At 43.5% G+C, this 16,659-nt stretch overlaps 1 protein-coding gene across 2 annotated transcripts in view; it reads left to right on the plus strand.

Annotated features, from left to right (window-relative positions):
- Pop1 (POP1 homolog, ribonuclease P/MRP subunit) overlaps nucleotides 1-11,454 on the plus strand; it is a 32,805-nt gene extending 21,351 nt beyond the window's left edge. For both annotated transcript variants that reach the window (XM_036208997.1, XM_036208996.1), the window contains exons 12-16: nucleotides 872-987; nucleotides 3,882-4,073; nucleotides 5,796-5,950; nucleotides 9,235-9,579; nucleotides 10,274-11,454. In XM_036208997.1, the coding sequence (XP_036064890.1) occupies nucleotides 872-987; nucleotides 3,882-4,073; nucleotides 5,796-5,950; nucleotides 9,235-9,579; nucleotides 10,274-10,916 (1,451 nt within the window). In that variant the 3' untranslated portion in view covers nucleotides 10,917-11,454. The remainder of the gene's footprint in view (nucleotides 1-871; nucleotides 988-3,881; nucleotides 4,074-5,795; nucleotides 5,951-9,234; nucleotides 9,580-10,273) is intronic.
- Nucleotides 11,455-16,659: the final 5,205 nt, after the last annotated feature.

Genomic DNA, 16,659 nt, shown 5'->3' on the forward strand with positions numbered 1-16,659 from the left:
AGCATGGCCTTCCCTGGCACTCAGCACTGCACCTTAGACCTCACTGCTCAGTCTCCACGAGGAAGAGCAGTTTATGACGCTGGTGCAGCTCTCTGCAGCCTTCTTCTCAGGCTTGTTCATCAATTTAATTCTCTCCAACTTTGTTCTCCCCTCATCCCTGTCACGCCATTACCTAGTCACTTCCAGCTTATTTTCTCAGCCAGCAGACCCACACAGGTACGTGCTTTTGAGTGAGTTTCTGTGTCGGTAGTTTGGAACAATAGCCACCACCCCCCGTTGTTTTTTAATTCTTCAGCCTAACAAAATTAGAGTTGAAGGACTTTTTTCTGTCGTGTTTAAGTGCGTGTGGAAGTGTCTTGTGTCAGTGTAAGTGCTAAGTGCAGCGTGGCTTGCTCAAGAGACAGTACAGTTTACAAACATCACTCGCCTTAAAGGAGTGGAGAGGTGTGTTTTACAGACAGGAGCGAATAGCTCAGTAAGTTAGTTATCAGAGAGCCGAGGGAAAGGGTAACAGAAGGTGTCATTACCTTAAATTCAAGGGGCAGCTTGCAATTGTAAAAAATATATACTATAAATTGGATTATATAAACATAATTATATTACATATAATTATATGTTATAATTATATTATAATTTTATTGTATTACAATTGTATTATAACTGTGTGTCTGTACAAAAGTAAATATCAAAGAAAAGTGCTTATTAGCTTTTGTTATTTCATGGACTAGGAAACCAATTATAAGAATAACTTGGTTTTTTGTCTTCTAGTTCAGTAAATGCCTGTGAAATACTTTCCTGTCACTACAGTCTGCAGCATTAGAGTTTGATGGAATGAAAGTGTGGTTTGAAGGCTGTTCCTTTTCCCTCTTAGATAATGAGCAAGTTAGACAGCTGCTTCTGGAGGGTGTGCCCGTGGAGTGTGCGCATAGCTTTATCTGGAACCGTGACATCTGTAGGAGTGTCACAGAGAATAAAATCTCAGATCAGGTAACTAATGTGCCAGGATTACTGGTAAGCTCATGCATGAAGGGGAGAGTCACTGTTTTAGAGACCCTACAAAGTGATTTTATGTTTTACAGAGTCCCATGTACTTATTTAAATATTCACACACACACCTTGCCCCGCCACCCCTCCCCAGACAGGGTTTCTCTTTGTAACAGTCCTGGCTGACCTGGAACTCACTTTATAGACCAGGCTGGCCTCAAATTCACAGAGATCCACTTGCCTCTGTCTCCCACGTGCTGGGATTAAAGGTGTGCACTATCACTACCCCGGTTGTTATTTATATATTCTTTACTGTAATACTTTGAAAAAAAAATTTTTTAAAGAATGATTTCTAGAAAAAGATCTTTTTCTGAAGTGAAAAACCTTGTGGCTTAAATATATTTTCTTTGTTCTGATTCCCCTTAAATAGTCTGTCTTTAAGTTCACAATGGTTGAGCTCCCACCAGAGCCAGGCATTGTGTTAGATACTGAAAGATGATTAGGGTATTAGAATGCCTGGGACACTGAGGCTGGCTTCCTGTGTGAAGGCGCTGATGTTTGAAGGTACTCTCAGATGGGAACTAGACTTTGGGGCCAGGGTCAAGGGAGTCAGAAGTAAGAACAGCATGTACAATGGCCCAGGCCTGAACCTGTTCACAATCCGCAGGTGGGGCAGGAGCTGGGAGTCAACAGTGGACAAGGGAGAATGCTGCAGGGACACCCAGGCTAGAGTATAGAGGCCTCATGGCATTCTGAAGATTTGGACTGACCATGTGGGCTTCACTGAAGGTTTTAAGACTGGCTATGGCATGACTGGATTTCACTAGCAGTGTGCAGAGGGAGGGTTAGACTGAGGTTGTGCATGGGGAAAGCTGGGGAGAGGACTATGGCCAGACAGCTTTAAAAGAAACACATGTATGTAAAATAGCTGAATGTAGAGAAAGAAAGAAATACATAATGTGACATGGTGGAGATCTGAATTGTGCAGAAACTGGAGTAAAGGGGTTAGGGTTCAGAACACATTTCCAGGGAATAAAATTGATGAGGCTTGGTGATTACCGGAAGAGGAAACAGGTATCTGTATATTAGCTCCTAACATTCTAGTTTGGCTCTAGGGTGTCAGCTGAAAGAGAGCCAGAGTCCTGTTGACTCGGTCACTGTTGTGTTCCCAGGTTCTTAACACATAAGAGGCACCCAGTAAATATTTGACTATGAATGATGAGCTCTGGGGTTTGTGGTATCATTCAGTTAGATGGGGATTTGGAAGAGGACCATGGGAAAGACGAGACATTTGAGAGGCAGTGCACAGCTCAAGAATGATGTCTTAAGCAAAAGTAAAAAGCTCAAATCTTAAAGAATGTTGGTGATATCAGTCAGCTGAGGGACAAAACTCTAGCTGCACACCTCTGAACTCAGCACACATGCCCTTCCCCTCCCGAGCATCTTATCACTTCTTCGAATGAAATCTGAAAGGATGTTGTTCGCTCCATACATTGCATTTGTGCACACAATTTATAGTGCCTTCTATTATTTTAATAATTCAGACCTGCTGAAAAATCTTCTCAAGCAGAGCATTTTCTCCCAATTGCTCATCTTTGAGAAGTTGTCATTCATTTTTGTACTATTTTACTTAATGATAACACATCATAAGTGTAGAATTAATTTTGGTATGAGATTAGCAGAATGAATATATGTAAGTTAACTTTGAGTCTTCTGGTATATCCCAGCCCAGAGAGTAAGTTTAAGGTAATTTGGCCTTTTCTTACCAAAGCCTGTGTGTAGAGGAAAATCTTTATAGAAAGGATATTTTTATTTATACTGGCTCATGTTTCCTTATTCAGAGCCTTTTACTTTCCCTTTTAAAAGAATATTTAACTTTTAAATTTGTTCTTATACTGATCTAGAGGATCTAGTAAGATGATGTAGAAGATCTAGTAAGATCGAGAAGGTCTAGGAAGATCTAGAAGGTCTAGGAAGGTCTAAAAGGTCTAGGAAGGTCTAGAAGGTCTAGGAAGGTCTAGAAGGTCTAGGAAGGTCTAGAAGGTCTAGTTAGGTCTAGAAGGTCTAGGAAGGTCTAGAAGGTCTAGTTAGGTCTAGAAGGTCTAGGAAGGTCTAGAAGGTCTAGGAAGGTCCAGAAGGTCTAGAAGGTCTAGGAAGGTCTAGAAGGTCTAGGAAGGTCCAGAAGGTCTAGTTAGTTCTAGGAAGGTCTGGAAGGTCTAGAAGGTCTAGGAAGGTCCAGAAGGTCTAGAAGGTCTAAAAGGTCTAGGAAGGTCTAGAAGGTCTAGGAAGGTCCAGAAGGTCTAGTTAGGTCTAGGAAGGTCTAGAAGGTCTAGGAAGGTCTACTTAGGTCTAGAAGTTCTAGGAAGGTCTAAGAAGGTCTAGAAGGTCTAGGAAGGTCTAGGAAGGTCTAGAAGGTCTAGGAAGGTCTAGTTAGGTCTAGAAGGTCTAGGAAGGTCCAGAAGGTCTAGGAAGGTCTAGGAAGGTCCAGAAGTTCTAGTAAGGTCCAGAAGGTCTAGAAGGTCTAGGAAGGTCCAGAAGGTCTAGGAAGGTCTAGAAGGTCTAGGAAGGTCCAGAAGGTCTAGAAGGTCTAAAAGGTCTAGGAAGGTCTAGAAGGTCTAGTTAGGTCTAGAAGGTCTAAAAGGTCTAGTAAGGTCTAGAAGGTCTAGTTAGGTCTAGAAGGTCTAGTTAGGTCTAGGAAGGTCTAGAAGGTCTAGAAGGTCTAGGAAGGTCCAGAAGGCCTAGGAAGGTCCAGAAGGCCTAGGAAGGTCTAGAAGGTCTAGGAAGGTCTAGAAGGTCTAGGAAGATCTATTAGGTCTAGGAAGATCTAGAAGGAAAGTCTAGAAGGAAGATCTAGAAGACAGTAGCTGTTTGTATTGACCTTTTTTCTTCTCCTTTAGGATTTAAACCGGATGAGAAGTGAATTGCTGGTGCCAGGGTCACAGCTTGTTTTAGGGCCTCATGAATCCAAGATACCTATACTTTTGATCCAACAGCCAGGAAAAATGACTGGCGAAGACCGACTGGGCTGGGGAAGTGGCTGGGATGTCCTCCTTCCCAAGGCTTGGGGCATGGCTTTCTGGATTCCATTTGTAAGTTGCCTTTTGATTTCAGGTAATAGTTGCAGTATTTAAAACATAGTGATTAACACCTTAACTGTACAGCTACTCTTGATATTTGCATGCGCACTTGCTTTATGTGTTGACCATCTACCTGTCTACCCTTGTCCCACATACTCTCCCCAGGCACCTTCCCACAACCTAGTAATGAACAATATTAAGGGTTTTTTTTGTTTGTTTTGGTTTTGGTTTTGAGGGGTTTTTTTTGGTGTTTCGAGACAGGGTTTCTCTGTGTAGCTTTGTGCCTTTCCTGGATCTCGCTTGATAGACCAGGCTGGCCTCGAACTCACAAAGATCTGCCTGCCTCTGCCTCCCAAGTGCTGGGATTACAGGCGTGTGCCACCACCGCCCGGTAATATTAAGTTTTTGAAGTAGGATGTTTTTTTAAAATAGCAGTAACAATAGCTGGGCGGTGGTTGATGCATACTTTTAATCCCAGCAGAGGCAGGCAGATCTTTGAGTTCAAGGCCAGCCTGGTCTTCTGAGTGAGTTCCAGGACAGACAGGGAGGTTACAGAGAAAAACTGTCCTAAAAAAAAAAAAAAAATATATATATATATATATATATACACACACACATACACACACACACACTCACACACAGTAATACTGCATTTTCAACTTGAATAAATTTGTGAGCTCAGCTTTTACAGAAGTATGGAGCATATTGTGGTTTTAAAATGCTGACTGTAAGCATATGCTGTTTCTATTTCTTAACTGTCATGAACATTTTTATTAAAATCTGTGTTGTGTGTATTTTCTGGTTAGTTGTTTTTTTTTTTTTTTTTAAGTATTAATTTGCTAGAGATGGTAAGAGGCATGCCAATGTCAGACTGCTAGGTTCATGCAGGTAGTTAATTTTTGGTAATCATGCCTATTGTAAAGAGCATTCCATTAATGATTTAGGAAAGTGGGTTTTTTTTTTGGGTTTGTTTTTTTTTTAAGTTGTTCCACTTAATTTTTTTTTATTAGGGATTTTTGTTTGTTTGTTTGTTTATTTGTCTGTTTTCTCAGTACTGAGAATTGAACTGAAGGTCTTAGGCAGGCTTAGGCATCATTTCATTCACATAGAAAGGATAGGTCCTCAGCCGGGCGGTGGTGGCGCACGCCTTTAATCCCAGCACTCGGGAGGCAGAGGCAGGCGGATCTTTGTGAGTTTGAGGCCAGCCTGGTCTACCAAGTGAGATCCAGGAAAGGCACAGAGCTACACAGAGAAACCCTGTCTCAAAAAAACAAAAACAAACAAACAAACAAAAAGGATAGGTCCTCATGGACTGAGGGGCTCTGTACCCTTTGCCTGCCATCCACTTAGGAAATGAGGCATACAGACTCTCCAGTGTGCTTCATGTTCCTCACACCGGTCTCCTTCAGGTTGCACTGTTAGGATTTTGGTGTTTGTTACCTCCATGCATATCTCATACCTTTATCAAATGCTTGTGTCTCTGTAAAGTACATTTTTTTTTAATCTATATGCCTTATTGTATATATGCTTCTATAACCTGTTGTATTTACTGGGTATTGAGGTTTTTTCATGTTGATTCAAGTCCCATTCATTAATTTATACTACTGTATGGTGTTTGGTTATGGGATTATCCTTTTGATGGGCTTTTTGCTTATTTCTCACTTCCCATACAGATAGTTAAACAATTTCACTTCACTTTAGTAAACTGACAGGGCCTTTTGACGTTTCTTTTAGATCTACCAAGGTGTAAGAGTTGGGGGGTTAAAAGAAGCTACAGTGCATTCTCAGTATAGAAGGTCACCTAACATCCCAGGCGATTTCCCAGACTGCCTTGCTGGGGCTCTGTTTGCTGAAGATCAAGCCAAGGATCTTCTAGAAAACTATAAAAGGTAAGGAAGGAACTGCTCTTCTGTCTGTCCAGGGACGGGAGCACCTGCGTGAATGGTGTGATGGCCTGGGGGTCACGCAGTAACCCTGTGTGTGGTGTGCGCTTCCTCTTGAGTTCTCTTAAACAAGAGCTGGCTAGGAAGAAGAAGATGTAGCCAGGAGCTCCTCGTTGGCCTTTTGAGACCCTGGTACATCCCTTCTCTTGGTTACTTTCTGATTTGTGACATCTGAGCTGCAGACACACATCTTACCACCCATCTCCACTCTTGTGGAAATTAGACAACTGATTGTAGAAGGGTACTGATTTATTAAAGTTTAATGAAACCAGGGAGGTAGGTAAAACACTTTAAAATGGTGCGGTTCTGCCATCCAGACAGACATGCGCTGTCTTTAATATTTTAGTATTTATCCTTGTTACCTTTTTCTTACCTGTCTTTCATTGGAAATGGGTGAGTGAGGGTCTTTATTTCTGTTATATAGAGAAGTCCAATAGGAACCTGTATTCCCACTGAATTGTAGGCTTCTGGAAGCACAGAAACTGTCTCCTGCGTGGTGCCTGTGGATCCAGCCATAGGTGGTATGCACTAGGCCTCATTAACTGTCATTGTTTGAGGGATGAGTGGATAGTTGAATGTTTCAGTGGCTTTGCTGGGAGGACCATGAGGGCTGAGGTGGGAATCCCTGCTCATTATCACAACCACAGAGACAGGCAGGAGCCTGGCTGGTGTTCTAACCATTTGTTGAATGATAGACAGATGAATGACTCAGTGGCTAAGTTGTGACTTGACCCTGCATCAGCTTCCTAGCAGTCATGTGCTGTATGTCAGTGTACCTCCCAGACTGTAGTTGAGGGACTTGTAACTAAGGATATTTATTTTTCACTATTTAGGCTCTTTCATGTATGCTCTCCATAGGTGCACATTTTTCTTTAAAAAAAAAAAAAAGGTATTAGTCACACTATTTTGAGATGTGGCCTTTTCATTTAATCATATATTGTATTGGTTTCCCCATATCAATTAACAGTGGTCATAAGCCAAATGTGGGCATATTTTTTTGTAGAGGGTCAATGATACGCAATTTTGGCTTTGGAGACTCTTGGTCCCCATAACAAGGTCTCAGCTCTGCTACCATGACAGGGAAGCAGCCGCAGGTGACATAAACAGATGTGTGTGGTGGAGTGCCAGCCAGGACTATCTGTGGTCACTCACATTTGGAATTCATGAAATGTTCAGTGTCCTACAGTGGGATGATTTTACTTTTCAGTTACTAAAACTATGGGAATCCTTCTTAGCTCCTGGGTCATATCAAGAGAGAACGGGCCTAATGGGGGCCGTTTGTTATGCTTGCCAGCTCTGGTGCAGGGTGGAGCTTGGAGGGACTCTGTAAGGTTGGAGCATGGATATGCTGTGTTTCATTGGTGGCCTTCTAGGTTACCTCTGTTTTCTTGTCCTGTGGTTTGGGACCTTCTCCCTGTGTGCATCTCTATATATTTGTCTAAATCTTCACTCATCTAACACATATTTGTTTCAAGCATACTATTGGATCTACCACCACTCTAGACACTGTGGCTCTCAAAGGCACAGGGTAGACTTAAGTCTGCCCCTGACTTATGGATACTTTATTATTATTTAGAATAACCAATGTTAATTTCTTTACTTTTTAATTTTTTTTGGTGATTTCATACTTGCATCTGCTACCCCATTGTCTTCTTTTGCCCCACCCCCATTCCTACTGACGCCCTTCTTCCCAAGTCCTCCTCCTATTTTCTTGTTCTTTCTTGTTTTTTGGTTTTTTTTTTTAAACTCACTGAATTTAATTAGGGTTGTCTGTATGGGTATGGGCTATTTACTGTGGAGCATGGGCACCTTAACATTGGCTATACCGCTGAAGAAAATGACTTCCCCTTCTTGAGCAACTACTAAGTGCCAATAGCTCCTGGGAGAGCCTGGTGAACCCCTCCCATATCCTGCTGGAGTTTTGACAAGCTTGATCTTGGCAGGTCTTGTGCAGGTAGCCTCTGTGTGTCCATGACTGGCGTGGCTCGTGTCCAGAGGACAGTATTACATAGTACCCATCTCCTCTTTCAGTTCTGTGTCTTTCTGCATCACTGTTCCCTGGACCTTGGAGGAGATGAGGCAGATGTCCTGTTTATGACCAAGCACACAATGGTCACTTATTCTTAGTACTTTGGCAAGTAAGACTGCATTAATTGCCACCCGCTGCAAAAAGAAGCTCCTCAGACCTCAGCTGAGAGCAGTACTAATCTATAAGTGTAAATGTAAATATTTAGAAAGCAGTTTGACTACATTTAGCAGTGTTTCTCAACCTGTGGGTCAAAGCTGACTTTCAGATATCCTACATATCAGATATTTACATTACGATTCATAACAACAGCAAAATTACAGTTATGAAGTAGCAATGGAAATAATTTTATAATGCTTATGTCACCACAGCAGAGGAACTGTATTAAAGGGTCTCAGCATTAGGAAGGTTGAGAACCACTGCTTTAGCAGAACATCAGTACTTTGATTCTTCCCAAGGGCCTTTGGTTTACAGTGAAGCTTCTCCCTCACTTCTGACCAGGTGTATCCCTGCCACCCTCCAAAACACAGCATCATATCAGTGTCCTTGCTTCCTTCCAGACACACTGTCTGTACATATAAGTGTGCAGGCAGAGTCTTTACTCAGCTTTAGTATACTTGTCAGGTCAGAAGTGAGGGAGGAGCTTTGTAAATCTTCAGGGATAGCACTGCCCAACCTCAGGGGCACCATGGATATGAAACTCAGGAAAAGCACCACAGTACTGCATTTGGTTTTCAGAGGCCCCACACATTTGTAGATGTGTCATCTATTTAAAAACCAAAGATCAGGCATGGTGGCACACACCTTTTACCCCAGCACGGGAGACAGAGGCAGGTGGGTCTCTGAGTTAGAAGCCAGCCTGGTCTACAATAGTGAGTTCTAGGCATGCCAGGAATGTGCGCGCCCGCGCGTGAGCACACACACACACACACACACACACACACACACACACACACACACACACACACACACACACACACACCAGCAGCAGCAGCAGCAGCAGCAGCAGCAGCAGCAGCAGCAATAAAACAGAAAAGACCGAGGAAAACAAAGGAGCTTCATGAGCAGGGTTGGTGATTCCTTATTATACTTTCTTTGGGGAGGCTTGTGTGTGTGTATTGTTTGGAGATGTGCTATAATGGTCATGGCTGTTTTAATTTCTCTACTTTTCAATTGTTTAAAATTGATTTCCTTTTTTAATTAGACGCCCTCCTGCCAAAAGGCCCAACTATGTTAAGCTGGGCACACTGGCACCTTTCCACTGTCCCTGGGAGCAGCTGACTCAGGACTGGGAGTCCAGGGTTCAGGCCCAAGAGGCAGCTACTGTATCCTCCATGCCTTGTGCTCAAGACCACCCAAGACCACTTGGAGTGGCTGGTGTTGCTGAAGAGATCTGTCAGTCACCTCATGAGGCAAGCATAGCTGAAAACCAACGCACAGGGCCAGAAGTCCCAGGCTTTCCAGCACAGGCAGCGACTGAGATGGTCCTAGAGCAGAGTGTCAGTGAGAAGCACGCTGCTGCCGCTGGTAGCCAGCTCTGTGTTCTTAGGTGAGTGTCGGCAGCCGCCACACACATGGAGTTGTTTCCTGTATTGAACATGCTTGGGGATGTGAAAGTTACCCTTGTTCCTGGATGTTCCTTGGTGACTTTCTAAAAAGGAGAGCCATTTCTTTGATGGTTGACAGAGGACCTAGAAAAACATCAGTATTTGATTTGAGACATGAAACTCACTGATGAGATGATTGAAAATACTGTCCTAAACCAAGTGACCCTGATTGGTGACAAGCTTCTGTTCTTGGGAATTGTGTGGACGTGGGGTGGGCCGTCAGTCATGTGGGGATTGTGTGGACGTGGGGTGGGCCGTCAGTCATGTGGCGTGGTGATACTGCAGCTTCCATGAGCACTGCCGTTGGCGCTGCCGTGGGCTCAGCTCCGCTTCTCAGAGTTCTATATGTGCTCCCATTTTGAATAGTGTTCCTGCCTCACCTCCTTTATCTTAAGAGTTTTGTATCCTCAAACTCTCGTCCTCTTGCTTTGGTTTGCTTTAATTTGCTTTGATTATAATCCTAAGGTCTATCATACTTTTCTGTAAACCTTGTTTATTTTTTCTGGCTTTTTCAGTGTGGCAGTTTTTAAGTTTTTCAGAATGGTGGGCACATGAAAAGAAGAGTGTTGTTATAAATATCTTGTGTGCTTTAAACGGTTTTGAATTATGATTTCGTATGTCTCTCACTTCATGTAGGAGTAGGAAATTACTAAGACAACTCTCCGCTTGGTGTGGGCCCAGTTCTGAGGCCAGGCGGGCTCCCTGCAGAGGCCAGCAGGAATTGACCAGAAAGGCCTGTTTGTCCATCCTGGATGATTTCCCCAGAGCCCTGGTGTGGGTCAGCCTGTCCCTGCTCAGGAAGGGCAGCCCGCAGCCTCGCACCATGATCTGTGTCCCATCCAAGGAGGACTTGCTCCAGCTGAGTCAGGATCAGTGTTTCCATGGACCCTGGGAATCCAGACACAGCGATCCATTTAAGAGCCTGATTCTGAAAGAGAAAGAAAAGAAGAAAATGGAGAAGAGGCAGAACCGAGAACAGGCTGTCTCCAAGGGCCTGGCCGCAGGGGCACCTCCAGCTGGGCGGGAAGCTCTGGTACAGGGGCTGTGGTCAGGCCCCTTCCCAGGACTAACCTCACACTGCTCCAGAGTCCTCCTGGGCTTTGTCACACAGGGAGACTTTTCTATGGCTGTTGGCTGTGGAGAAGCCTTAGGGTTTGTTAGTGTGACCGGCTTGCTGGAAATGTTGTCCAGCCAGTCGGCAGCCTCACGGGGCCTGGTGCTGCTTCGACCTCCCACCTCTCTGCAGTATCGGTTTGCAAGAATTGCCATTGAGGTGTGAATTCAGGTTCACAGCCTGGTTGGACATGGATTATAACTATTTTTGTCAAATCCCACAGAGTCCTGGTAGTCTTTGTCTTCTGTTTTAGAATACAGTGTGCAACTGCTTGGAAACAAGAATTAAAATTATATAATTATGTGGATGATGATCTGTTTACCTTATCTCATAATCTGAGTGTTTCCATCTTTTCCTGTACTGGGAATATGTTTAATTCTTTAACATGCTAGTTGAATACTTTGTATTAAAGTATTGTGCCCACCCAACCCTATCCCCTACCCTTACCCCTGCACACACACTATTTTTGTTAGGAACAAAAAGCTGTGAGGTCTCTTTGAAAAAATTTCAGTCATATGGTATGCAACTATGACTGTTAACAAGTTTTTACTAAAGAGAAGACTATAGGGAACTGGGGTATAGCTCAATGGTCAAGCTTTTGTGTGGATGAAGCCCCAGGTTTAAGCCTAGCATCAGAGAGCCAAGGAGACAGGCAGACACTGTAAGTGCCTGGCTTCTGCACATGAGACCCAGGCTGTGTGGACTATGCTCAGTTATATCTTGGTGAACTGAATATCTTTTTTTTTTTTTTTTTAAGATTTATTTATTTATTTATTTATTTATTTATTATGTATACAATATTCTGTCTGCATGTATGCCTGCAGGCCAGAAGAGGGCACCAGATCTCATTACAGATGGTTGTGAGCCACCATGTGGTTGCTGGGAATTGAACTCAGGACCTCTGGAAGAGCAGTCAGTCTGTGCTCTTAACCTCTGAGCCATTTCTCCAGCCCTGAACTGAATATCTTATAACATAAAGAATTCACGGGGTTGGGGATTTAGCTCAGTGGTAGAGAGCTTGCCTAGCAAGCACAAGGCCCTGGGTTCGATCCTCAGCTCAAAAAAATAAAATAAAAAATTCACAAGTTGGTGCCTATTGTCAGGGGTACTGGGTGTGTGACAAAATGTGTTGAGTCTATGGTATGAGCCTTTGATTGCTTTGTTGTTAATTTTTTTTAAACACCATGGAAAAACACTTTTGATGAGATGGTCAGCATTGCCTGGCAGATGCGGCACCAATCTTTAGCCAGAGAACATTCTGGCTAAAAGGAGATCCTGGTTACTGAACAATTTATGGGCTGCAATATGGATGGCTGCCACCCTCATGACATCAACAGTGGTGTGGTGGAATGACCAGCTATTTAAGAAGCAACAAGAGAAAATATTTCAATAAAAAACCCACTTGATTAGCCAGTGGTTGTGGCATGTGCCTTAATCCCAGCACTTGGGAGGCAGAGGCAGGTGGATCTCTGAGTTCAAGGCCAGCCAGGACTATACAGAGAAACCCTGTTTCAAAACAAAACAAAACTCATCTGCTTAAAAAAAAATATTGTTTTTGCGGATGATTTCTGAAGGCCATGAAGGTTTGTTTTTCAAATATGTTCTGTTAAATATGATTAACTCCCCCCACAAAAGAACTCAAGGTCAAGTTGGTTTAAGATACTTTAGGTTAAGCAAAAACTTTTTTTTTTGAGGAACATTCTGTATTGTAGGATTAGTTAGTAAAGACATCAGGACATACAGCAGCTATCAGCAAGGTGATGGGAATAGCAGGCCACACCTGTGCAGTCAGTGTTTGTAAGCAAATCCATGAGAGTCTGTTAAAAGGGTTATCAAGGACTTGTTAAGATACAAAATGTGGAGAAAATAGATTCATGGATACAGAACAAAGTAAACAGCTGCCGTGGTCCTCCGTTCTGCCCCCTGGGGTGAATGGAACCAGCAGTTGGATCTCTGACCACCACCAGAGAGAGCTTACTACTCAGCCCTTTCTGCTCTTGAGTCACATACACAGACAGAAAGCCACACCCGAGGATTTGTACCTCCAAAGCCATTGGTGGAACAGTTCCCACACCCTGCTCCCCACTTTTTTTCTAAATAAGAAGGTTCTAAACCTAATACAAAACTATATACAATAAGAACAATTATCAGGAATTATCCAGGAGAAAGAAAGGGTGATAACATAACCTGTCCTGAAGGATCTATATCTTGTACCTGATGTGCTCTTAGCTAAGATACAAGAGTTTTGTAACTCTCTAGCCTTCAACCCCATCAAAGACCAGAGAAGGAAAATAATATTACCTGAGTAAACAGGAAGTACAAGCAAGCAACTTCTGAAACATGCAAGGAATGACAGGCAGCTGGCTGCCTGGACAGTCACCCAATGTTTCTCTGCAATGTTGGGGCATCTCTACTTTTGGCCAGAGGCCTAGAATATCTGACAGACCATTTTCAGAAGCAGGAAATTTTGAAAGACCATCTTACCCTGTCTTGGCAAGGTTCAGCACTTGCTTGTGTCCTACTAATCTGGAATGGACAGCGTGTTTGCTGTTAGCAGCCAAGGCAGGGGCAGTTCTATGCCCAACAGGTCATTTTTGCCAAAAAGAAGACAAATCCCATATGGAGTGTCTTCAATGCCGAACATCCTCTTAGGAGTAGATTGATGCTGCCAGGAGCAATCATGTCTCACATCAACAGAATTCTAAGTTATTAAAACATTTAAATGCCATATTCTCTAGGCCTATGAAGTATTTGAAGATTACCTATCCATCTGATACCTAGCCATATATATCTCTGAAAACCTAACATGACTTAAGTGTGACAAGCATGGGTGACTTGACCTGTAATTCTTACCAACCTAAATAGTTTAAAGACCAAGGCTTCCCATTATAAAAACAAACAACCTGTAGGCAGATGTACAGTATAAGAACAGTGACCTCGAATTTGGGACAGTATACAAAAATATATTAGAGGTAGAAATGTATAGTGAAATATGACAACATCCTTAATGTGTATCAATATACAGAATATCCTAAACAGAACATACATACAGTATGACAAATATAATTTTACATTTGTATCAATATACAAAAATTTTAAACAGAAGTAGAAATGTACAATATGACAAATATGGTTTCATATTTGTATCTATACAAATTATCATAAACAAGTAGAAAAATAATTTTACATTTGTATCAATATACAAGAATCCATACCAATGCAAAGCCATTGGCAGAACAAATTCCCACAAGTATTCACTTGAGGTCTTGAAAGAGGATCACAAAGAGCCCTTTGAGTGCTCCTCAGTAAGTGCACATTACGGCTCTTTCACAGGAGAGATCTGTGACACGATGGGGTGGAAAACAGACCACAGGCCTTACAGTCGAAACTGGAGCCACTGAGATAGCTGGTGTTTCTCTCACCAGCCTCTTTCAGTGCCCAACTCCAGTGAGCTGAGAAAAAAGTAGCATAAGTGGTGTCTGTAAACAGAAAAATATTACCTGATGTTCAATAGTAGTTCGCTTTCTAGGCTGCCTGCCACTTTGTTGCTTAGTGATTTCCATGGCAAAGTCTGAGTGTGCCATGTGGCTACCCAGCTGCACTCTGCTCAGTGCTCTGCCTGCTGCCCTTGACCTGGGGATGGCACATTAGCGGTCACTCTACTTTGTGAGTGATAGGTCAAAGAGTCTCGTGGTAAGAGCACAGATCAGCACCTCCCAAATGTATTCCTGGAGTGCTGGTCATGGGAAAATGGTTCCTTTACCAAGTAAATCTGGGAAGAGCTGTATTCCCTTCAGATTCCCAGTGCTCATCGCATAGTGGAGACTCTGCAGGGAAGAATTCTCCTTCAGGATCTTCCTACCTCCCTATGCCTATTGGCCAGGGGACACAAGTTTTCTGGAATATTCTTTGAAAAAAGTGATGGACTGTCAGGGAGATCCAGCTCTGTCAAGAAAAAGATTATTAGGATGGCTGTTCTCTATAGCAATGGAATTGATGACTAGAGTCATGCAGCTACGGGATAAGTGACATGGCTTCTGTTCTCTTATTGAGGGAGCAATGATGTCAAAGGTCCACAATTGAAGCAGTGTCCCAAAAGTTCTGAACACTCAGATCAGTTACACATGTAAGACACAGAATTCTGGGTGATTTTACTTTCCATTTTTGGGAGAGGGTGTGTGTCACTGTATAGTCCTGTCTATCCTAGAACTCTGTGTAGTCACCCAGACTGGTCTTGAACTCAGAGGTCCAACTGCCTCTGTCTCCTGAGTCTCGAGACTAAAGGCCTGCATCATCATTCCCAGCTTCTGGGGGAGTATTCTTTAAAATATTACATGATGTGATGGTTAGTGTTACTTTTAAGATCTGGTCAGTTTGGGAGACAAGCCTGCAGGCACACTTGTAAAGGATTGTCTAGGTTAGCCTCCAGGCGTGCCTGTGGTGGGGAGTTGTCTTGGTCAGGTTAACTGAGGTAGGAGGACCGGCCCACATAGGCTAAGGGGGTCCTGGGCCATATGAAAAGGAGGAGGTATCTGAACCACAGCACTTAGTCATCAACCTTCTTCCTGACCGTCAGTGGGATGCGATCAGACACCTCAAGCTCCTGTGGCCTTGACTTCTTCTGCAACACAGTGGACATTGCCCTGGAGCTGTGAACCAGATAAACCTTTTCCCCTTCAGGTTGCTTTTGTCAGGGAGCCGCAGCAACAGGAAAAGAAGCAGACTGAATGCCAGTTGACTTAGAGAGGGAAGACAACAGCAATAACATAGCTTTTGGTGGTTTGAAACAGGGTCTTCCTATGTAGCCCTGGCTGATCTGGTACTTACTATGTAACCCCAGCTTTGCAGCAATTTTCTTGCCTCAGCCATTGATAAGAATTTTTTTAAATCCCCTGGTTAGTGGGTAACTCTGCCAATGCAATAAGCCAATTCAAGCTGAATTAAAAGTCCAGATTTAATGAGCAAAGCATCCCCAAATGATCTCAAGGGAAGAAGAGAAACCACGTGAAAGGTCTATGGACCAGACTTTAAATACCCTGTAGGTGTCGTCTTGAGGGGCTCTGGGGGAGGAGCTGCTGCTTGGCAGGTTTTCTGAGTACAGGGTTTGGAATGGGGCCCAAGCTGGAGATTGCCAACATCCCAACCTTTTTGCAAATGTATAGGTGCCGGTTCAAGTCTGGCTACTTCTTGCTGGCAAGGGATGATATGGGGAGTTGGGAGTCACGACAGTGGGCTCACACTCAGTGGAAAGTGTAGGTGAAGAAGCATTCAGTTAACTGCCATCCTAGAAACCTCAGGGATCTGTTTCTCGAGGAAGTGGAGAAAGCAAATTGCTAGAAGAAAAAAATAGAATATTAACATTGGTCCTCTGAAGGGGGCTAGGCATGGAAAGAGTGGAGACTGCCAGAAAGAATGGAATGGAGATATGCCCTGGTTGTATAAAAGAGATAAGGGTGAATGAGCCAGCCTCAGGACCAGATATGCCCTTGAGTCTGGAGAGGTGGTATTGATGTCCCAGGAGCTTAGGGGGATGGTATGTCAAATTGGGAGATGATATGTTCCAGGAGTACCTGAGCCATCATATATGCTGTTCCCTGGAGGTGGGGAGTGCATCCATCCTGTAAAGGTGTCAATGACAGTTAAGAGATAACAGAGCTTTTTATGAGTGGGCATGTGGGTGAAGTCAATCTGCCAGTACTGGCCTGGTTGGTGTCCTCAGAGCTGGTGCAGGGGCTGATGTATCTGGAGGGACCCCTGCAGGTTGGCCTTGGCACACATCTGGCAGGAGGAGTGGACCCATCTAGGGACTGATCCGCCAGGCCAGATTCCTTGATACAGTAACAGATCTCTTTCCCAGGAACATGCAGGTGTCTGTAAGACAGCTAGAACAGATTTACATTTTGGTGTC

The sequence above is a fragment of the Onychomys torridus genome, chromosome 16 (genome assembly GCF_903995425.1).
Source record: "Onychomys torridus chromosome 16, mOncTor1.1, whole genome shotgun sequence".
Taxonomy (NCBI): domain Eukaryota; kingdom Metazoa; phylum Chordata; class Mammalia; order Rodentia; family Cricetidae; genus Onychomys; species Onychomys torridus.